This window comes from Carassius gibelio, chromosome B9 (assembly GCF_023724105.1).
Source record: "Carassius gibelio isolate Cgi1373 ecotype wild population from Czech Republic chromosome B9, carGib1.2-hapl.c, whole genome shotgun sequence".
Taxonomy (NCBI): Eukaryota; Metazoa; Chordata; class Actinopteri; order Cypriniformes; family Cyprinidae; genus Carassius; species Carassius gibelio.
This window is the reverse complement of record NC_068404.1, coordinates 16,421,978-16,446,567: the sequence shown is the minus strand read 5'-3', so window position 1 is coordinate 16,446,567 and position 24,590 is coordinate 16,421,978. Positions and strand designations below refer to the sequence as shown.

General features: G+C 36.8%; 2 protein-coding genes across 2 annotated transcripts; both read right to left on the bottom strand.

The window, feature by feature from the left end:
* Window positions 1-368: 368 nt before the first annotated feature.
* Window positions 369-1,921, bottom strand: LOC127965606 (ADP-ribosylation factor-like protein 4C). The gene has a single exon (XM_052566472.1). It carries the CDS (start codon window positions 1,572-1,574, stop codon window positions 996-998), a length of 579 nt encoding a protein of 192 aa, XP_052422432.1. The 5' UTR covers window positions 1,575-1,921; the 3' UTR covers window positions 369-995.
* Window positions 1,922-5,900: 3,979 nt separating this feature from the next.
* On the bottom strand, window positions 5,901-24,295 carry LOC127965485 (SH3 domain-binding protein 4). The gene is made up of 5 exons (XM_052566295.1): window positions 24,222-24,295; window positions 18,790-19,001; window positions 16,354-18,707; window positions 8,506-8,694; window positions 5,901-7,602 (listed from the first exon to the last, which is right to left on the bottom strand). The coding sequence occupies exons 2-5, from the start codon at window positions 18,908-18,910 to the stop codon at window positions 7,378-7,380; spliced, it is 2,889 nt and encodes a 962-aa protein (XP_052422255.1). The 5' UTR covers window positions 18,911-19,001; window positions 24,222-24,295; the 3' UTR covers window positions 5,901-7,377.
* Between the last annotated feature and the right edge of the window lie 295 nt (window positions 24,296-24,590).

Genomic DNA, 24,590 nt, shown 5'->3' with positions numbered 1-24,590 from the left:
TGTATAGACTGACCATCTCTCTCTTATTCTCTTAAGCTAATATAACAAAGAGGGCATGGTTATCCAAACACACACTGTTTTTACAAAAATGTGTAAAATATATAGATATATTTTTGGTAAGAAAAAAAAATCTATAATAATTTAGATAAAATTGAAAGATAATTTGTTCAATTCAAGAGTGCTGAAGGTAAAACACCCAACCTAGAACAACTGAAAAGTGATCTGTCTGATTTAGCTTCTTTCAATATTTACAGAAAGCTTTGCAGATTGAATACTACCTCCCCTTTTAACAAAGCCCAAACGATAACTCAAACAGTACAGAAGACAATGTTGTACTTTTACCCTGATGAAGGACATGAGATAAGGTGTTTGCTTTAACACATTTTATTTGAAAAATACTTCAGGATTCATCTCCACTTTGTAATGCACTGACAGTCTAATATCTGATCTACAGTGTTGTACACTACTATCTTGGTAAGAAAAAAGTGCTTGGAGGTGGACCGTGTCACAGGAGGTAATGCCTGTAGTCCATAACTTGTGTTCTTCAGAGTTCCTGTAAATCTAGACGTCTTCATGAGGCCTCATATACTCATTCGGGCACACTGAAGTTACAGTAATTTAGTACATTACAAGGTCCTCAAACCCCAGTTCCTTCTGGGATTTTGAAGCAACAGTTCTTGATAATGTTCTTAGAAGTTTACTCTATATTCCATAAGAGTCAAAATAAGATATCAAGCATTCCATGAAATGTCACAGCGTTTTTTCACAGTGCTTCAGTACAGAGAACTCCTTCAAACGGCAGCTTAATCGGGACCAGCCCTTTAATTGTATTTTTATTTTGGTTCACCCGCGCCATCACGATCACATGCAACATGAATCCAACTCGACAACAAACAACCATTCCGATGAATGTCAACAGTGCAACGTTGAAATGGCAAACGCAATGACTCAGGCCATCAGCAATGGGAAAAGGCAGGTGCAGGCTTTGCAGAGAGTTATCGCTTTTTCTTCTGTTTGAGGCTTTTTCGTCGTTTGACTATCATTTCGTAGAGTTTGTCCATGCCTTCGTGAAGCCCCTCGCCGATGATGGCACAGGCCGGTTGGATGTGGTAGGTGGTGGCAGGCGTGAGCTCCTGGAGCGCCAGCTGCTTCTCTATATCCGCCACGGACAGAGATCTCGGCAGGTCCTGTTTATTAGCTATGACCAACAGCGGCGTTCCTTGGTTTTCAGCGAATTTGGTGACTTTATGTAGCTCCGTCTTGGCCTCCTCCAGTCGATCCACGTCTACAGAGTCCACCACATAAATAATGCCATCCGTGCACCTACTGTACGATTTCCACAAGGGCCGGAGTTTCTCCTGCCCACCAACGTCCCAGAAATGACAGCTTATTCCTTTGGCCGTGCCGTTACTCAGCTTGATTTTTTCCGTGTTGAATCCTATGGTAGGCACAGTGTTGACAAACTCGTTGAATTTCAGTCTGTAAAGGACCGTGGTTTTCCCTGCGGAGTCCAAGCCAAGCATCACTATATGGAGAGACTGAAACGCAGATATGTTGGAGAAACTGTTCCCCATTTTGATCTCCTCGTTAGCAGGGGTAAAACCAATGCAGTCCCCTCGACACCAGAGATTCGTCCAGATTCAGACTGGATGTGATGAAGCGATCATTGCAGTGCTGGTGATCGGTAAACACTCCTCTATGAGCGGAGAGTCTCTGCAGTAACAGCTCACATCGACATCACCACCGCGAACTGATGGAAATTATTCCCGACGGCGCTCGTCCACATAAGCGATGAATGAATGTGATCAGAAAGGTATTGTAGGTGTAAGATGAACGAGTCTACTCACGCGTTGATGGACACAAGCGAATGTATGGTAATGAATGGAAGCCAGCAGTGGCCCTCCTCACGTTGGAGAAACTCCGCCCGCTTTCGTGTGAAAAGTGAAAAACAAACCCCTCTTATGGCAAGCTATATATTCCTTAAACTAGCTCGTATAATTTTTGTCTGTCTGGAGTGACATGAAGAAACAGAACATATGAGAGACTAAATCCAGAAGAACTGTGGCAATGTCTCCAAGACACCTACCTGCAAAACTACCTGAAAAAATATGTGCCTGTGCACGAGGGCAAAGCTGCTTTAAAAACAAAGCAGTTGGGGGTTCGGTGCCTTGCTCAAGGGCACCTAAGTCGTGGGATTGAAGATGGAGAGGGAACCACCTACAATTCCTGCCGGCCCAAGACTCAAACTCACAACCTTTTGATTGCCTGTCCGACCCTCTAACCATTAGGCCACAACTTCCCCAATTTAGTTAATAAAAGTTAATCAAAGAAAATCAATTTATGAAATTGTTTTTGACAACATCCTCATTTTACAGTATTTTTATTTAGTGCCTAAAAATTTTAACAGTACTGTAGCTTTGCAGGTAGGATTCTTGAAGCATCTTGGAGACATTGCCACAGTTTTTCTGGATTTATTCTGTCTCAGTGTGTTCTGTTTCTTCATGTCACTCCAGACAGACTAGAAGATGATGAGAACAGATCTCTTCTTGTGCAAACAAAAATCTCACTGGATTATTATAATTTATGGCAAAATTGACTTTTGGACATGTAAACTGATATTTCCTACTGTCACACTACAGCAAAATATTAGAGATTTTAGTTGTTGAAAATACTGCTGTTCTAATAATTTTGGCCACCACTGTATATATACTAGTTTCAATGAACATTTTAATGACAATATGTTTATCAGACAAAATGTATTTTATTTATCAAAATAACCATAAAATATTACAAACAAGTATTAACTTACAAGTTAACTTCAGCTTTAGTATTTTACTTTTTATTTTTAATTAATACTGCCTTTAGCCCAATTCTGGTTAGTCTTTTACACTGAGTGCAGGGAAAAAGGCCCTTCCTGGTCACCTCATACATTTATAAGATTTTTTTTAAACAGACAACTTTTATGGTTTACTTTCCAAACAAAAATGTGTTGTTTCACCAGTGTTCAATAAAACATTTGTATTTTCTGTAGTCATACTCAATGGGAGTAGTGAAAAGCACATTTTCCTTAAAGCAGACCCATTGTATCCTTGCTGGCCAGTGTGGTAGTTTTGAAATAATTATAGTGGGCTATACCTTTTAGTGATATTAAAAATTATCTTGAAGTAATAAAAATAAGTTACAGTTTCTTAGCCCTAGTAAAAAAAAAAAAAAAAATAGTAATTAAAAAGTAAAATACATAGTAGTAAGTTTAAATGATTAAATGGCTTTCCACAAAAGCCCCCCTCAGCAGTCTTTGCACAGGTTATAATGTTCTCTAATTTTCGTGGAAAACCAGAGGCATTCGAATAGAAGCTAGAGTGCGTCAACGAGATTGTACCGATTTGACCTGTAACACGTAAGGAAAAAATGAAAGTTTTAGATACACAACTTTGACACCTCACTGAAATCAGTTAAATGGGTTAATATGTCCACACCTCACCAGATATACTTAAAAAAGTCTACTAACTCAAAACTTCTAACTTTTACCAGTTTGGTAAACTGTCTGGCTAAAAAAAAAAAAAAAAAAAAAAAAAATTCTCAAACGCTATATTTCAGATAAATTTTGTCATTCCTGACTTAAATGTGGCTATTTTTTCATATATCTATAGGCTATATCTATATATCTAAATCTATCTATATATATCGCCACCTGGCGTCCATAGTAGGTATTTTTTCTATATTCGTGTTAAAGTCATAAGAAGTAGCTACTTTTGACAAATCAATACGCCAAAGTATTCCAAACCAATGAGCAGTGCTGTTACTATTAGCTAATCTATCATCCTATACGAATATTTAACCATGGTTTTACTACAAAAAAAAAAAAAAAAAAAAAAAAAAAAATTACTTGCCTAATATGTAACCACAAATCGACCATGATCTTGCTACAGTAACCATAGTTTAACCATGATATTTGTAGTAAAACTATGGTTATACAAATGGTAATCAATGCGTCAAAAAAAATTACTATAAAAAACATGGTTAATTATAGACTGAAAATTTACAAGATTTTTCCACACTTTAATCAGTTAAAAGAATAAGAGCTAGTCAACTAACCAAAAACTAATGGACGTCTAATCTTAAACATATGACAACAATCGTTAATGTTAGTTTTAAATATAGCAAATTATTCAATCACCCTCTGCTAAGTTTGACAACACATATTCGGATGTTTCGAGGGATTGTCTTTACACTGAGTAAAACTTGATCTTTTATGTTAACTGTTTGTCCACTAGGTGGTAGATGTGTGATGGAAATGTTAGAGGAGAAATTACTGGGAACTGGCCTTTTTTTCCAATTTACATATTTAGGCAGTAAAATGACTCAGAATGTAACATTCAATCACGGACTGTTCTAATTGAAATCTTATAATAATGTATTATTTATAGAATATTTCATATCCCTATTCTTAGCATTAGCATTTTTAGCATTAGCATGGAGAGAAAGAAAAATGAAGCAATGTACTTAACTCAGGCAAGCAATTTGTCTTTTGTCTTCCTTAACAGAACTGAGGAGAAACAACTCAAGTGCTCACTGACCTGAGAAGGAACACAGTCTACTTGACATAACAGCAAACAGAAAACCAGTTACAATTGTATAAAATCTTCTCACTCGACTGTGCATGTTCATTATATTGTATACACACACACACACACACACCCTACATCTTTCAAATTTTTGTTGGTAGTCCAGGATTCTCCCCAGAGAGTGAGAGAGGGTACTGATGAACGGCGTGTGATGTGAACTATGCTGTTTGCATGTCTAGGGGAAGATGTAAGCATATTTTTGTAAGACCCACAGTGATGACTGTTTACACTGGTCATAAGTTTTGTTGGGAGAGCCTGTCAAGGAGGGAGAAAAATTATGTTGGAGTGATAAGACTGGAATTCCTACACAGCTTGTACAACTCAGTAAGCAGCAAGAAAACCTTAAAACTTACAATAATGTTTAATGTTACACCTTGACTGCGTCCAGATTAATATATTTGAGTGAGTTTTGTCACACAAAGTCATCCTATCAAGGATATGCCATCTACACTCAACAATTAGCTAACTCTTACAAATGTGAGAGTTGAAGTCAACTTGATATATAAGCTTTTGGAGGAAAGGTGAACAGAAATGAAAGGTTATTTTTTTGCATGTCGGTGAGGTTAATGTATGTTTTTTAAATTTAAGACAGGAGAGTATCCTAGAATCTGCACAGCAAATGTGTAAGCAAATCTACTGTGACATGCTGTTGCCTTGTACAATGCATGATAGGAAGATGCAAATCAGAGAGACCTATAGGCTAGAAAAACAACAGCACAGCTGCTAGCTATAGTTTCAACATTTAATTTCCACATAATACTTAAATATAAGATTTATTAAATGTAAAATTTTCACCAAAAGTGAAAATATATAAATTAAATTATATATTTATTTTAACATTGAATGAACAAAAGTGTTCTACTGGTAAATTTGCATTGAATTTACATGGACCATCTCTTGGAACATCAAACTAAATCTAATGAGAATAATGTGCATTGGGAGGCATGGACTGCTGTTTGGACTTATCCTAACAATCAAAAGGACTTTATTTATTTTTTTTTTCTGCAATCTTTGTATATTCTGCACAAATTAAAGCCATTTACGTTGACTTCAATATCAAACAAGAATCACTCGTCATTTCATCAGGAACCTTTGATAGATGGCCAGCATTCTTATCAAAACACACCAAACTCCGCTGCAGCTCGTACGCAGCTATAAACGGAGCTTATGGAACTTATTAATGTTCCGCCTTCAGAGTCCCAAATTAATGGTGAGTAAATCTTTTAATTTTTGTAAACTGATGATTAGATGATTTAGTCATAGGCCAACATGTGCTGATGAAAGAATTTGTACGTTTTATTAACAACTGGATAGAGTGATCCCATTACTTTAATATCTCTTTATTAAGCTCATGTTTTATTTTTTCATGTAACTTTTCATACTAACATTTATTTTCACTTATAAAAACATCAGGCTACTTAACACCAAACAACATAATATACAAGTGCATCTCAATAAATTAGAATGTTGTGGAAAAGTTCATTTATTTCAGTAATTCAACTCAAATTGTGAAACTTGTGTATTAAATAAATTAAATGCACACAGACTGAAGTAGTTTAAGTCTAGTTATTTTAATTGTTATGATTTCGGCTCACATTTAACATATACCTACCAATTCACTATCTCAACAAAATAGAATATGCCAATCAGCTAATCAAGAAACCAAGGTCCTAGAGTCTGGAGGAAGGGTGGAGAAGCTCATAGCCCAAGTTGTTGGAAGTCCAGTGTTAGGTTTCCACAATCTTTGATGATTTGGGGTGTAATGTCATCAGCTGGTGTTGGTCCATTTGTGTTTTTTGGAAACCAAAGTCACTGCACCCGTTAACCAAGACATTTTGGAGCATTTCATGCTTCCTTCTGCTGACCAGCTTTATGTAGATGCTGATTACATTTATGAGCAGGATTTGGCACCTGCCCACACTGCCTAAAGCACCAAAAGTTGGTTAAATTACCATGGTGTTGGTGTGCTCGACTGACCAACAAACTCTCCAGACCTGAACCCCATAATGTATAGGGTACTGTCAAGAGGGAAATGAGAAACAAGAGACCAAAAAGTGCAGATGAGCTGAAACCTGGGCTTCCATACCACCTCAGCAGTGCCACAAACTGATCACCTCCATGCCACACCGAATTGAAGCAAAAGGAGCCCTTACCAAGTATTGCGTAAATGTACAGTAAATAAAAATACTTTCAGGAAGGCCAACAATTCACTAAAAATGTTTTTACTGGTCTTATGAAGTATTCTAATTTGTTGAGATAATGAATTGGTGAGTTTTTGTTAAATGTGAGCCTAAATCACAATGAAAAGAACCAAAGACTTGGACTACTTCAGCCTGTGTGCATTGAATTTCATGACATTCTAATTCATTGAGACGCACATGTACACTTACAGCAAAGTAAAACAGGCAGTTCAGCAAACAGTGTTGGCATCACAAAACATAAAAGAGTAAGATTGTTACAGTATTAGTGAAAAATGTAGAAGCATGTAAAATCCTTTGTGCAAAATTTAGTATAAGTATAAAATCATGATGATATGCAATGAAAAAAAAAAAACTTATTTTACATTAAAGTATTAAAACATAAGCAATAGGCCTACACATTTCAGTAATTTGGTTCAATGTACAATTTACTTTGCAACAAATCTATTTTGCAAACATATAAGTGCATTTAGGAAAATTAAAAACAACACAATGAATACAATTGAAATCAGGTGTATCTGGGTCTTGTAAACGACAGGCGATGTAGGTAGTCTTTATATGGCGCAGTCATCCTGCGAGCAGGGGCTGAAAGCAGAGCTCCGTAGAAGATCCAGACAGTTGACAAGGATGAGGGCGCCTGTGATGTGCCTCCAGCGCTTGGTAATAGGGTTCTTCATTTTGTCCAATCCAGTGTGAAGTTCCTGAATCACATCCCTGTAACTGTCCCCAATCTGAGCTGCCCACGTGACCAGGAAGTCATAGGCAGGTTTCCACATGGCCTTCACAAAAAAATAAAGATTTAAGTTGGACATGTTAACCTGCATGAACGGGTTCTCCATTAAGAGTGAACATTTTGTGCATAAACATTCTAAGCCAGTGAAGCAAAGCCCAAGAGGAAGTTTATAATCTCATCAATCGTTGGTAGAAAATGTAGTTTCCTCTTCTGAGCTGAATGCAAACACTGTAATCATGTCTTGTGGGTTTCCTGTCATTTATGCTTAAAACCCAGTTATACATTTTACAAGTGTTAGTTACCATCTCTCTCGTCCATCTCAATTGGACATTGTTCTTTATCCAGTCTTATAGAGCAAATGATTTAACATTCTATAGTTTTTACATACTTTATATTACTTAACTTCATGTTTACATAATCTGTGTTTTGTTCGCACAGTTGTCTGTACTGTAACGGATCTACAGCTTAAGCCAAATCATAAGCTTTTCAATGTGTACTAAATGCAGTGTAAACAGTGCAAACATACTTGACACTTCTTTTCCAACCTTTCCACATGAGAAAACAAGTATTTTATAAGGTGGCATAATTAAGTTTTTTTTTTTTTTTTGTATGATGTGATTCGTACAAAAACATAAAATATAAATTGTTTTTAAAAAAGTAAGCATGAAGGTCCACCTCTAATCCAACTCTAAATGTTAGTAGGGCATAAGCAGATCATACAAAACACAGGACAGTTCACCAAAATGACATTATTTCTTCTGTGAAGCATAAAATGAGATGTTAGGCAGACTGACCGTTTCAGACATCATTCACTTTCATTGCATTAAAAAAATTATTGTGTTCCACTGAAAAAAATAAAGTCATACAGGTTTGGAAGAATGAGGGTGAGAGAATGTTGTTATAGTTTCGGTGAACTATATCCTTTTAATGCTTTCAGTGTTTGTTTTACCTCACTGTCCAGTTGTCCCCCGCTGTCTCTGTGTGGAGCCTCATACGCTTCCATCTGCTGTCGGGAAACTTTCGCCAGTCTCTCAGCAAGCTCCCTCCAGCGACCCGCCAGCTCCACCGCTGTAGTCAACAGCACAAAGTCCATGACCAGCCGTGCCACCAGGCCCTGACAGTCCATCTTCAGAAGAGCCTGAATGACACACATACAGTCAGACCATGAGTTTATCATCACCAAGCCAATATGCAAAGATTATAACTCTGCTTTATGTCACTGTGTTTGAAGTAACAAATTGAATATGTTAAAATCCCAAATGTCAGTTTTGTAATATCATAAAAAAAAAAAAAAAAATCATAGATAATGATTAGTAATTAATTCCTACTCAGAAATATGACTTCAGAGAGAGAGGCCTAACCATGTCTAATACTTGTTTTAGTTTGGGATGCACAAAATATAAATTTTTTTTGCTGCTAATGGATATTTAATTGTGGATTCTTTCTTCTTTTTTTAGTTTTTTACATTCAGAATCGTCTATTACTATAGAATTTAATAACACTGGTAAAGGGATACTTGGCCCAAAAAATACAATTCCGTCATTTACTCGTCCTGATGTTTTTCCAAACTTGTATGACTTACTTTCTTAAAAGAAGATATTTTGAAGATTGTTTCAACTGCTTTAATATATACACAATTAAAATCAGTGGTGTCCAAAAAAATAAAATAAATAAATAAATAATAATAATTATTATTATTATCTTTTTGAGTTGCACATGAAAAGAAAATGATACAGGTATGGGATAACATAAGGGTGGGTAAATAATAACATAATTTCACATTTTTAGATGAACAATAACTAAATGTCTAAATTAATATATTTTTTAAAAAGAATACACATTTTTATATTGTAAATTATCGTGCCTAAATTATCTTATAGCATTTTCAGTTATTGTTTTTAGTTTTTATGCTGCTTTATTTATAATTAAGTAATTAAAAATAATAAAGTTTTTGGCTACCACTGTCAGATATAACAAAAATAATTAGCAGTATATCAGCCTCAGGCATAATTTTAATACATGTGCATCCATAGCTACAATGCATTTACACAAAATATGACACTGAAACTATGCAAATAGCCTTCAAATCAAATCTTTGGAAATGTGTACTTTGTGAGTTGTGTCCTATTGTTGATATCTGCCTTCATAATCTCACATACCAAATCTTCAATTTTAAAAAGTGCTCCCCCACCCTCCTCTCGCCCGGACAGCAAGCAGTTTCTCCCCATATCTGGCCCACATTTGGCCCACATGCATTTCACGTGGGCCAGATGTGGGCCGGTTCTGGGCCGAAACTGCTTGATGTCTGAGCGGTGGTTACTAAGTAAAGCCTGTTCTAATTAGTAAACTTTAACAAGAGTAAACAACAACACAAACTACAAAACTAGCATCAGATAGCATCAGTGGTTTTCTAAGCACTGCCTCAGAAATCCAGACCAATCCAGAGCTCAAGTCATCAAGCCGGGTGCTTTGATAAATATTGTGATACGCAGGAACCAACAGGCATCCTCCTGAGAGCACAATATAATGAGAGTGACTCAGAGCCCCTTGGACAAGGAAAATGTTAGGGAGGAATATCCGGCCGTTCGGTTGGCAAGTGTTTTGTCTTATTAATGTGACCTTCTTTTCTCTCCTAAAAGAGTTTGGCGTGACATTTAAAAAACTGAATAAGGACTTACGTTCACTGCACCTTGTGAATATATGACGTTCACTGGTCTACAAAATGTCTGAAACTCTTATCTGATGATGACGACATGTGACATTTACTTTCTTAGTGCTTGCTTTATACAACAAAGAAAGAAATCAATCTTTCTACAATTAAGTTTTCAAATATAAATGAGTAAAAAATGCAGGTGTTCTTCATACACTCAAATGTGTTTAAATTCACATACACACAAAATCAGTACGTTTTTAAAAGCTTCATGCCCTGAACCAACTAATCTCTGATTCCATTTCCTTGGCTTGGAATGTTTGGAATGACAGGAAGTCTGCTTAGAGGGGGAGGAACACGGCACTGATGCCCCAGAAGACCTGTTAAAGGTCTGGCTCCAAACAGAGCAATGAGATAGCGGGAGTCTTGGATGGCTTCCCTCTTCCCTCTTATCAACAAAGCTAGTACAAATAAACAGGAAGGTATGTCTCTGACTTGTACATTAGGCTCAAAGAATGGTGATCAGGATGACTTACTGTTCCACTTACTGTCTAGATAAAAGTAAAAAACAAATGTATTGTGTGTGAATGTATCACACTGTGAACACGTATTGTGTGCATTAGCCAAAAAAAGATAAAGTATTTCATCTGCACCTGTTTCCTGAGGTGTCTCACCCCTTGACCCCTGTCACAGTCAGGAACTTATTAAGTAAACCCTACAGTGACATGGTTGTAAAGGAATACCAATTAAAATCTACACCCTGTCTGCTCAGATTGTGAACCCACTGTTAAACCTCAAATGAAGTCAGGTGTACCAAGCAGAACTACTGTAGAAGCTTCCAGCTCATCTTTTAATGGGTATGAAATTAGCTTCTGTTATTTTGAAATTTAATGAGAAAAGCAAATAATTGTTTTAATGATGCTTTGATCATTTTACTATTTTGCCCACAAACATACCAAAGCTGGTTTCATTGTTCTGTTCTCTTAATTGCTCCTTTAGATGCTTCCAAAACCTCTATTAGTATTTTGCATCAGTAACAAGACATCTACACATGAAATCTAAAAACTGAAATAAAACAAATAAATATTATCTGAGAAGAGGCTTTTTTTTTTTTTACTAAAATATTTACACGTTGGCACATGCAAAAAAGAAAGCATATGCAGATGCTCAAAAAAGCAAATGTTTCGGTTCACTGAACCTACCTCAGTGCTTTAAGCCTCATCTTCATGATTTATCTTTTAAAAAAAATTTAAATAATTTTTTTCATAACTTTTTTTTTTTTGGTGTGCAGATTCTTTGTTACTTGTTTTGCATCAATGTACCCAGTGAACCTGGCTGATACTGGAACAGAAAAGTCTATTTCTTCACATTAACATTCTGGCCAATTTTAACATAGTTCTAAAGTTATTCATTAATTTTACCCATGCACTTGGTTGACACTTTTATGCGAAACAACTTGCAGTGAATTCCCTGGCAATCTAATTGACTAGTATTGTTAGCATGATCTACCAATCAGTTAATTAGTGCAGGAACTCTTTGAATTGATAAAACTTTAGAATTAGTGAATTAGTCAGTGTACTCATACATTCACAACACTGTTGAGCTCACTAGACATAATCACAGCAAGATTGAGCAGACAATTACTTTACATGTTTTTCTGTTGAATTCCTCTTCTTTAACATCTGATTTTATGATAGTACTTATCCTTTATTATCTTCCCTCTTGCCTGCCCCTTGTGATTTCCTTTTATATAAGCTGACAATTTTCTTCTGTTTATAAACTATTGTCAAAAATCACTGGCGGTTTATACAGGCCTCCTCTTCTGTTCTAACAATAGGTTAAAGGAAATGGGAGGATCCAGAGGAATCAAAAACTCAAAGAAAAAAAAAAACCTTCTCATGAAAGCATTACCACTGGCACATTACTGATTAAAAATGGAATAACAGAGTACTCTAATGCTGTTCAGTCATTATGTCAATTTGTAGGCCAGCCCAAAAGATTCATTCACCACGGATTCTTAAGGGAATTTCTAATGGGTTTCAATATTCACATTTGACTGTGTAATTTATTTTGTAGAACAAAACAGGAAGGTCTCTTCATGTAATGTTAACCACATACCTCATTTTATTCATAAATCAAAATCCCATTAGAAATTCCAGAGGGAACCCATTGCTCTAAAATGATAATTCTTCTCTATTCAGAAAATGCAAGTACTTTATTCAGATGTGAAGAGAATTGCAGATGCATGTCTGTTATCTCCTGGCAATGGATTTGTAGGTGTGGGGGTTTTGTGTAATTTAGGGCGTCTCTTGTTCCACATTTGATGCTTCTGTGTAGATTCTAACAATTAAAAAGGAAACATCTGCTCAACTAAGATTCTCCTTCAACATGTTCACATCTTCCGGCATTTTCAAGTTTGAGACGGTCACAGATGACCCTTCCTAATTTTAGTTCATACAGTGTAACACAAACATGTGTACCAGACACTAACATTCATTTAGCCTGCTTCACTTCAATGATATGATGCTCTTTAATGGTCAAAGGCAAAGTCTATATGATGTATGTATATTTTCAATATCATCATTTCAATCACACTATAATAAGGTGTTTCGAGCAGATGTCTCAGCTCATTTTATTTTAGTCCTGTGCCCCTGTATTACCTAAACTTGTTCATATGGTCTGTGTTGATGCATGCTGACATATATATATATATATATATATATATATATATATATATATATATATATATATATATATATATATATATATATATATATATATATATATATTTGTTGAGATGTTGTGAATTGGTGGGCTTTTGATAAATGTGAGCCAAATCATCACAATTAAAAGAACCAAAGACATATATATAAGTCTTTGGTTCTTTTAATTGTGATGATTTGGCTCACATTTATCAAAAGCCCACCAATTCACAACATCTCAACAAATTAGAATATGGTGACATGCCAATCAGCTAATCAACTCAAAACACCTGCAAATGTTTCCTGAGCCTTCAAAATGGTCTCTCAGTTTGGTTCACTAGGCTACACAATCATGGGGACGACTGCTGATCTGACAGTTCTCCTCAAGACAATCATTGACACCTTTCACAAGGAGCCACAAACATTCATTGCCAAAGAAGCTGGCTGTTCACAGAGTGCTGTATCCAAGCATGTTAACAGAAAGTTAAGTGGAGAAAAAAAAAGATGCACAACCAACCGATAGAGCCGCAGCCTTATGAGGATCGTCAAGCACAATCGATTCAAGAATTTGAGTGAAACTCACAAGGAATGAACTGAGGCTGGGGTCAAAGCATCAAGAGCCACCAAACACAGATGTGTCAAGGAATTTGGCTACAGTTGTCGTATTCCTCTTGTTAAGCCACTCCTGAATCACACACAACATCAGAGGTGTCTTACCTGGGCTAAGAAGAAGAAGAACTGGACTGTTGCCCAGTGGTCCAAAGTCTTCTATTCAAATTAGAGTAAGTTTTGTATTTCGTTTGGAAACCAAGGTCCTAGAATCTGGAGGAAGGGTGGAGAAGCTCATAGCCCAAGTTGCTTAAAGTCCAGTGTTAAGTTTCCACAGTCAGTGATGATTTGGGGTGTAATGTCATCAGCTGGTGTTGGTCCATTTGTGTTTTTTGACCAGCTTTTTGTAGACGCTGATTTCATTTTATAGGATTTGGCACTTGCCCACACTGCCAAAAGCACCAAAAGTTGGTTAATGACCATGGTGTTGGTGTGCTTGACTGGCCAGCAAACTCATCAGACCTGAACCCCACAGAGAATCTATGGGGTATTGTCAAGAGGAAAATGAGAAACAAGAAACCAAACAATGCAGATGAGCTGAAGGCCACTATCAAAGAAACCTGGTCTTCCATACCACCTCAACAGTGCCACAAACTGATTACCTCCATGCCACGCCGAATTGAGGCTGTCATTAAAGCAAAAGGAGTAAATGTACAGGAAATAAAAATACTTTCCAGAAGGCCAATTCACTAAAAATGTTTTTACTGTTCTTTTACTGTTCTACTACCAAAACAATAACAATCGCGTGGTTTGATAACGCTAAGAAGGAGCGTGGAATGATGGGATTTGTTGTCTTCTACCCAACCGCTGGCGGCCATCAATCAGATGGAAAGATAAATCAGATGCGTCCTCGCATGGGTCTAGAGACGTGATGCCCGCGTTTGGCATGTATAATAGTAATATCATACCCCATAATACTAATCTTGTTGATAATTATAATAGCATACGTTTTCTGATACGAATCAAAACAACTCACCTGTCGAGTAAAACACAAACGAGATCGGCATCTCTTTCTAGTTGAAGGTTGCGAAGCTCTCTCCATCTAGAAAATGCAACACTGATATTGATCCTCGCTCTTTATCTCCTCTTGTCCCAAACTCTTCTTGGGTCATTTGGTTGGCCGTAAGCTTACCTTTACGGGGGCTGTCCTTGTCGACAGAACCAGCGACAGACGGTAAACAGTAATTATGTTCCATAAAATAAGTAACACAATAAAACGTGTAACACAATAACTCGAGTAACGAGTAACACAATAAATCCACCATAAAACGTGCAAGAAGAAGTAAATAAGGAACTGCTTGAAGCAAGCTAGTGGTTTGCTGGATGCTAGACACTACTTCAACATTTATCCACGACACTGTTGTCATGTGGTTCCTACGTCAGTAAAGGCGGTAACAAAAGATAACTAACGTAATTGACAGGCGACTGCACTGCCCCGTGTCACTGTTTAGAATGGGAATTTTCTCATGATTTACAAGTAGTTGAAAACATTAGAGATATTTTTAGTAATCAGCTGGACAAAATAAATAACACTAGCCTAGTGGTTTTTGGATATATTATACTGCAAATATCTTACAAATTGTACCTTTAAACTACTTCGGTCTGTGTGCATTTAATTAAATACACAAGTTTCACAATTTGAGTTGAATTACTGAAATAAATGAACGTTTTCATGACATTGTAATTCAATGAGAAGCGCCAGTATGCATGATTTAAATATGCGATTTTCACTTCAGTGTGAATTTTGAGTGTGTGTTCTCTGTGACAGAGAGAGGTTTCTTTTTTGGTGATTATTGCAGAATGACTGATGCATCATACAGAAGATTTATATAAGTGTTTGTAAAATGAAACTTGATATTTCCTTTGGAAGCAACCTTTTTCAGGTTCCCGTTGACAAAGTTTTCACATCAGGCTTTATTGACACAGTGGCACAGAGTGGTTGAGGCAGGTGACAACCAGACAAACCTGAATCTTAGCACCTTATCCATCATTGTAATATAGACCACATGAGAGAAATAAGGTTTTGTACGAGAAGTTGAATGTTTTTTTTCAGTCAGCTTATTTAGGATAGATTGCTATATTGAAAATATATTGTTGTTTTGATTCAGGATAGCATGTTAAAGTGGGTAGCTGGTGGTGTTCTGCAAATATGTTGGCACTTTTAAATGTTGTGCACTTGGTCTTTGCTTTGAGTCTCAAGTGTTTGTGACAACGTTATGAAATATTTATTTGACATGTTTTGGTATCAACTAGATAAATTATATATTATTCATAGTTTAATTCATGCAAATTTGTTCATTTGCGAAACTGAAAAGATTGTAAGATAGTAAATCCTCCAATCACACCAGCAAGGTCAAACATTTAAGGTCATCTCAATTTTTGATACCTTTCATTTTTAAAATCATAAAAAAAAAATTATATCTCAAAATTGCATGCAGCTTTATAAATGTTTTCTTTTTTCAGTAATGACATTTTTTGTATTTTAGGTAGGATATATCTCTGCCGTTGACTTTCAGACTTTTAACTTGTTAACTTTCAAAAACGTCACTCTTCTCTCGTCTCTCTTTGCAGTTGCAAGCCTTGTAAATAATGAATGAGTGAATATGTATAACCAAATATAAATAATTTATTTTAAAAAATATTATACAATTTTAATATTGGCCATTGATCAGTTACCAGCCATTACATGAAAATGATTATCGGCTTGTCAATTTTAAGAAAACCTCCAATAAATAAATATAACATTTGATATACCTTTTAAAAATGGTTTCTATAAAGATGCTCCCAGTACACAACCAAGTTTAGCTGAAAGATCTACTTCCATGTCAGAGCTTACCTTCATGAGTTCCTTCTGGAAAGACTTCCTCTCCTTGCCCTCAGCTGCGTTGCAGTCTTCCTTGAGCCTCTCCAGAACAGAAGCCACTTTTTCAGGCTCACTTTCTGCCTCTGTCCGACAGAAATGTGCCAGAGGCAGATTGACGTAGCCCAATGCATCAGCAAACACTCTCCAACTCGCCACGTTTTCCATCAGTATTGTCCGCACAGATGCGTAGATATATGTCAGGCACATGCAGGGCTTTAGGAGCTGCTCTAAAAGGATTGTAGTTGTAAGATCAGACCCTTTGAAATTAACAGGTTTCACTTTTCCCATGATTAGAATGTTTTTTGCATGCACCAACCCAATTCTTCCATGGTAGTATCCGAAGTACCACTCTTTGGTCCATAAATGTCCTTTAAGTTTGATTTTTTCCTCACTCAAAAGGGCCACTATGTCACCTCTAAGATACTCTAGCAAATACAGACTTTTGGACTGCCTTACAACAGTTTTCAGGAACTTAGCAAATTTCAGGTTTTTGACTAGTCTGTCCTGAAACACAGGGTACTTTGCAGTCGCTGCAAGAGGAGAAAGTATGATTTTGTTTACTTCCTTTTTCTTGAGGAAGCGCCGTTGAACGGAGCTACTTGTGCTTGTTTTTGGTGGTGGGGTTGGGGTCTGAACGCAAAACTGGGCCAAGATACAGTCCTTATCATCCTTGACCTGAATACGCAAAGTAAAGTCTGAAATGTCATTTGAATCGCGTGCTGCAATCATGTAGATGAGGCGGGCCACTTTGCCAAGTTTGATCTGAAATCCCCTCACGATTCTTGCATGTTCATTGGCCCTCACTTCAAAATTGGACATGTTCGAATACACACCAACCTGAAGGTCTTGAGGTTTTGTTAGGACAAACTGGTGCTTCCCCCAGAGTTGGAGGACAACAGGTGGAGTTGACTGAGAATGCTTTTTTGCGTCACTAACTAGCAACGTCTTTGGGGCACAGTCATGGCCAAAAATGGCCACCACAGTCTTGAAAGACGGGTGGATGTGTTTTGGCCCATATACCCCAAGAGTGACCTTTTTTACGACATGTTCCCAGACTGTGTTGTATGGGGCCACTGTCTGTGCTTGGGCAACTACAGAGACATACATGCAAGGCTCTAAATTGTCCAGAGTCACTTGAACTGTGTCTCCATACATGCATACATGTGGAATCTGGACATATGGACCTTCCTTGAAGTCGCTTCTCACACACACCACCTCTGTGTTTTTGCGGCTCTCTACTTTCACCACAACAGACACCTTCATCTCTAAAGTGACTGGGGTCTTGATTTCCATATTATTGAGTTTTACCTCTACCACTGGACTTACAGTAGTACATCTATCATTGTTAAGCTCCAACGGTGGGTCCAGAAGGGCCTTCAGTGATATCTGTTGAGTCTCATCTGGTGCAACGTGACCCTCAGGAATATGTATACTGATACTGGTATTTGGCAGCTCCACGGTACCACCAGAACTGTCCAGGTTGCACACAATGTTGGTCTCTATTGGCTGGGTTTGGCCCCAACCTGGGTTTTGTCCAATGGAGTCCAGGTCGTGGCAGGATCGTGTAAGTTTACGGTGATTTAGCCATGCTGTTTTGAAATCCTCTCTACTTTGATAATGCTCAGGTTTAGGTGACTTCATTCCACCAAAAAAACTCAAAGAACCTTGATTCCCATCAGACAGGGACTGTAGGACAGACAATTCCGACATGCTGTAGCAGCGCTTGCTGCCAAAAAACGGTTTGTTTCTGCGAATATTTGGGCCAATTCCTGAGCCAGGGCCCATACTTTTTGAGTCACAGAGCCCACTTTCAAAATCATTAATATTAATAGCACTGCTGGTGCTTGAGATGGGAGGTGAGATATTACCAAAACACAAAGCCTTTGCTGAACTCTGGCTGTAGTTTTGGTCAGGGGTGCCTTGCAGCGTGCCATTTAGGAAAGGGTTAGTTGACATCCGTTTATTAACAAAAGGATTGTCATTTCCAGATTCTGTGGGTTTGGCAGACCCCGTCCAATCCACAGAGTTATCCATTTCTTTCACTCCCTCAGAAATGTCACTTAGGCTGTCAATTATGCCGCTGTCACTGAACGTGGAATCTCGATGATTGATCGGATGGACGTAAGCAGATGGGATGTATCCCATCTCTTTGTTGTTGTGTGCATACCACCATTCTCCACCTGATGTGTCTATAACATAAAGACAGTCTCCCTTTGAGAACTTGAGTGTGGTAAAACTGGACGGACAGTAATCCTTAATCGCAATCACTTCCCTGACAGCTCCAAATGAAGCAGCAGTATCCAGTCGCAAGGCACTAGGTGAAGGCCCTTTGAGAAAAAAATAAGTGAATGAGGGTAAAATTATAAGTTAACAGTACTGTGATTGTGAGGTAAAAATAAGAAAGGAAACCTTTAACATCTGTAAGGGTGGCCTCTGACACTCCTTGACTGAGATCGATGAGAGCACCCTCAGATCTGCAGCGAGGGAGCACAGCGTTGCTGTTCGCTGATCGAATGCGATGGGCAGCCATGGTGTGTATTGCTACCGAACTCCACTTCTTGTCTCAAGTTTTTCTTCTCATGTTTGTTTCAGTATGAGAAATCAATGTCCTTCCATAATATCTGTCACAAATTAAAGGTGAAAGAACATTATAAATTTGCTTTGTTAATTTCTACCAAATTTATTCTTTAACATTTTACAAACATTTTAATATAGGGACCAATTTTCACTATTAACTAGTTACTTGTTAGCATGCCTATTATTAACATATTGTCTGCTTATTAGTACTTATAAGGCACATATTCAGCATGACCATATTCTACATCCCTAATCCAACCTAATACTTAAGATTAACAACTACCTTAATGACTATAAAAAAATTGCAAATTTGAGGCAAAAGTTGTAGTTAATGGTTGGTCAATAATGAGAATTGTAATCTTAAAATAAGGTGCAAAATTTAATATTGCTTGCACAGTAACACCACCAGAGATGAATAAAGAGTTAAAGAAACTGCAAGACTTTTATAAGAATGCTCATAAGTGTAATTCTTCTTCTTCAAAAAAAAAAAAATTGATATCTCTGAATAACGCATCATAGACACAGTGTCTCGTTCCTTTGTGGAACCAGCGTTACATTCGTAACGAAACGTTTTTTTGCTAATGTTAATTAACTGTTATATAACCATTTTCTGATTAAGAAGAAGAAGCAAAGATCATGAAGATCAACAAAGATTACACGCCATAGACTGTGACAATTTTTTCATTCAGTATTAATCAGTAATTTAATCACAGTAAGATTAGCCATTGTAGAGCATAAGGCAAATTTCAGTTGTGTGGCCTCATTCTACTTATCCTAAACCTAATAGAGCTCACACTTTGTCACTAAATGTCTTAAAGTTATCTAATATGGGCAGAAATATTTGTTCTTGTCCAGACGCGTCTACCGTATTTATGACATTCTCTTGAACACTAACAGAGAATAAAAGGCATTGGTCTCTATGAAGGTTTATACAGTAAATTGCCTATATAGACCGAAATCAAAGTTGCTAGGTTCTACTTTTTTACGTTATTTATTACCTCTATTGATTTAGTTTTATTTTTCAGCAATTACTTATGCTAACCAATGATTGCTTCAAATATTGTGCAAAGTGATTGAATTATTGATTTACAAATATAAGTTCCATCTAAGCTGCTTGTGCAGCATGCACGCTTAAGGATCAAACGTTGCTTGCTTTTAGTAATCAAAAGTAGGATAGTGTTTGAGTGCACCTCAGCATCCTCTTAAGTCTGATCATGAACTATAAAGGCTCTCCAGCAATACACATCAGTGGTTTCCATGACTACCACCTTGGGGAAGAAAGCACACACAGTGAAGCGCCTTTAGAAAAAATGCCCAGCTGTAGCCTACTGGGAATGTCTCTCACACAACAGTCTGACATATTATGAAGCTACTAAACTACTAATTATTGTAATTCAGCAGATTATCACTCCAACAAGGTAATAAATGTGTTCTCTTCAATATGTTTAAGACCAGTACATCTCCACAAGCACCGTTTGCCACTTAGGCTGAATTTTATAAGACTGTTCAAATAAAAATACATCATATAAGGAGCAAATATGGGCTTAAATGATCAGCAAGTTATCAGCAAATGGGCAGCAGTCATGTTATACGGTGAAAATAATTATGAGAGATATTGAAAATTATCTGTGGAGATCTGTGGAGTATTTTAGAAATTTGTTTCTTCAGAACTGGACAAAATGTGTCTGGAAATGGCATGTTAAAATGGCTGTGAGTACAGCCTGACTTGAAACAGATTTTACTTAATTATTTGTTATTGAGTGTATGGGTGTGTGTGTTTATAGGGCTGCAGGATCTGCTCTGTGAAAGACCGATTGTTCCACCTTTTGTTTAAGAAATACAGAGGAAATGCCTGTGAAATAAGGATGTGCTGGATTTCCCAAAACTTATATAACATAATTTTATAGCAAACACCTTCAGGGTATGTTCGGACACACCGGTCTGTGGTGCCAAGAGAATCTCTGTGCATATTGCTAAAGTAATTGTTAATGTCATAGACATTTAGGCATTAAGCATAGACATTTCAGGACTTAACATGTCTTATAAGCATAATGCGACATACATTAACATCAGTGTTAATCTTTATACAGTCTATGGTGTTATCACAGCGGTAGAGTTACTCTCAATGGACACTTCATTTATTCATAAACTAATTTCTTTTTTGCATCTGCTTTAAAGCCTTACTAGTTATTTAAACGTTTCATTCATGTGCTTTTCTGATGTGCACAAAGCGCAGCACAAAAATGAAAAAGCCCTTCAAACTTTGCCTGATTACGGAACTAAGCTATGTTTTGTGCTAATACTGTCAAAACACACAAGGTTTATGTATAGACTTAGTTTGATATGTCTAAAATGAAAGTAAACAACTGAAAGAAACGGATGCACATCTGTACAGGTGCTTCTTAATAAATTAAAATGTTGAGGAAATGTTCATTTATTTCAGTAATTCAACTCAAATTGTTAAACTCATGTATTAAATAAATTCAATGCACACAGACTAAAGTAGTTTAAGTCTATGGTTCTTTTCATTTTGATGATTTTGGCTCACATTTAACAAAAACCCTCTCAAAAAATTTGAATATTGTGACATGCCAATCATCTAATCAACTCAAAACACCTGCAAAGGTTTCCTGAGCCTTCAAAATGGTCTCTGACAATCATTGACACCCTTCACAAGGAGTGTAAGTTACAAAAATGTATTGCCAATAAGCTGTCTGTTCACAGAGTGCTTTATCCAAGCATGTTAACAGAAAGTTGAGTGGAATGAAAAAGTGTGAAAGAAAAAAGATGCAAAACCAACCGAGAGAATTGCCGCCTTATGAGGATTGTCAAGCAAACTAGATTCAAGAATTTTAGAGAACTTCACAAGGAATGCACTGAGGCTTTGTCAAGGCATCAAGAGCCACCACACACAGACGTGTCAAGGAATTTGGCTACAGTTGTTGTATTCCTCTTGTTAGGCCACTCCTGAATCACAGACAACGTCAGAGGCGTCTTACCTGGGCTAAGGAGAAGAAGAACTGGACTGTTGCAATTGGTCCAAAGTCCTTTTTTCAGATGAGAGCAAGTTTTGTATTTCATTTGGAAACCAAGGTCATAGAGTCTGGAGGAAGGGTGGAGAAGCTCATAGCCCAAGTTGCTTAAAGTCCAGTGTTAAGTTTCCACAGTCTGTGATGATTTGGGGTGTAATGTCATCTGCTGGTGTTGGTCCATTGTGTTTTTTGAAAACCAAAGTCAATGCAACTGTTTACCAAGAAATCTTGGAGCACTTCATGCTTCATACTTCTACTGACCAGCTGACAGCAAACTCACCAGACCTGAACTCCACAGAGAATCTATGGGATATTGTCAAGAGGAAAATGAGAAACAACAGACCAAAAAGTGCAGATGAGCTGAAGGCCATTGTCAAAGAAGCCTGGGCTTCCATACCAGCTCAGCAGTGCCACAAACTGATCACCTCCATGCCACGCCGAATTGAGTCAGTCATTAAAGCAAAAGGAGCCCCTACCAAGTATTTAGTACATGTGCAGTAAATAAACATACTTTCCAGAAGGCCAACAATTCACTATTTTTTTTTTAAATTGGTCTTATGAAGTATTCTAATTTGTTGAGACTTTGAATTGTTGAAAAATCACATCATCACAATTAAAAGAACCAAAGACTTAAACTACTTCAGTCTGTGTGCACTGAATTTATTTAATACACAAGTTTCACAATTTGAGTTGAATTACTGAAATAAATGAACTTTTCCTCGACATTCTAATCTATTGAGAAGCAATAGTTGCTGGTCCATACTGACTTTTAAAGTAGGATAAAAAATAAATAAATATGGATGACACTGTGGACCAGCAACTGTTTGGTTTTCCATCTTCTTCAAAATACCGTTTTTGAATAGCGTATGTTTAGCAGATGGAGGAAACTAATTCAGGTTTAAAACAACTTTTGAATATATATATAACTCTATTTTAATTTTTGGGTGAATTATTCCTTTAATGTTAATAAAATACCTAACACAAAGAAAAATCACTTGGTACTCTTGCCTGAAAAAAAACTTTAATACAGTTATTTTAATAGGAATCAATGTATAGTTTTATATATATAAATATATATATATATATATCTTTACCTTTGCACATTGGCCTAAATATCTGCCATACTTTTTCATATTTTGTTACCTTGAAAGGCTTCATAATAGGGAAATTAGTTTGGCTGTGATGCTAAAACAGTTTGCAAAATAGAAAAACCAACATAACAAAGAATCGTGATAAAATCATGATATCTCAAAAACATACAGACTCCAACCCCCGGGCCCCGGTCTGCAACTATGCCCTGTAACGCCATTTCGCTCCTGCCCCTTGGGAGGTCTGTGCACGCCACTGATCTACACCATGTTTAACTGTATTCTTCCTTATCTCAAAATATGCATGTAGATGACTTATGAGGAGAAATGGGGGAAGAAAATGATGTTCAGGTTGTTTAATTAAACATTAGCTAATTCTACGGAGCTAGTATGTATTATTTAAGATAAGCTTCTTAGTAGTTTGACATGCAAGGTTTTCTGAAGGTTTGAGTCCTGATACTACCCTTATGAAACAAAAATATATTGCAGTATATTGGAAAATATCATGTAATATATTAGGCATATATTCTTATATATATTTATTTTTTTCCAATATATTGCAATATATTGAAAGCGGCAATGATTTGTATAGGCTATTTTGCAATATATTATATAATATATGTATCATCAATATATTATTAAATGTATTCAAATATATGAAATATTAGAAAATAAAAAGGGAAAATAATATATTACAATATATCACAATATATTTTAAGAAATATATTGGTAAATATATTTTCCTTTCGTAAGAGTAATGAAATCTGCATCCGTTACAGTAACATTGATCAGTCTAAAATAAGGCGCAAAGTGCTCGTGCAGTTTTAGGGCTTAAATGCAAGTTTGAAACTGTGAAACAAGTAGGTTCAGATTCTTTATACAGTAGCCAAGATAAAAGACTTTCCACGGTGGGAGGGTGAACCTCAGACAAGTTGAAACGGTTGTGAAAACCTAGGGAACAGATGAAGACATTCAGAAAACCTATAGCTACACTCACACAACTCAATTTCATGCGAGATTCAAGTGTCAAACTTAATCTGAAGTGTCAGAAACAGTGGCAACTCAGTGGAAGATAGCGACGCGTACAGCAATACTCCACTAATCGATGAAAAAGCCCGGGGACGAAATAAACACCAATACTTACTTTTCTGAAGATGCAGTCAGTTTCTTGAGTGAGGACCGTTATGCGCGCGACTCGCTCTCAAGTGCTTCACTTACATTAGGAGAAGCTGCCTGACGTCATCAGCCAGGAGGCGTCCCTCACAAAAACTCGGACCGTCGTTAATACTCTTTACAACTTTTTAAGTGGCATAATAATGTATACGCCAATATTTATTGTGTTAATGTATATACTAATGTAGTTGTTAATTTTTTTGAGGATGACATATTGCATTAGATTAAATAGCTCTGAAAATCAAGCTCATTAGTTAATAGTCTGATTTCATTTTAAGACGGCCTCATGTAGTGCCCTAGTTCTGCGAACTTTCTAAATTTCGACCGCACTTTTTGATAT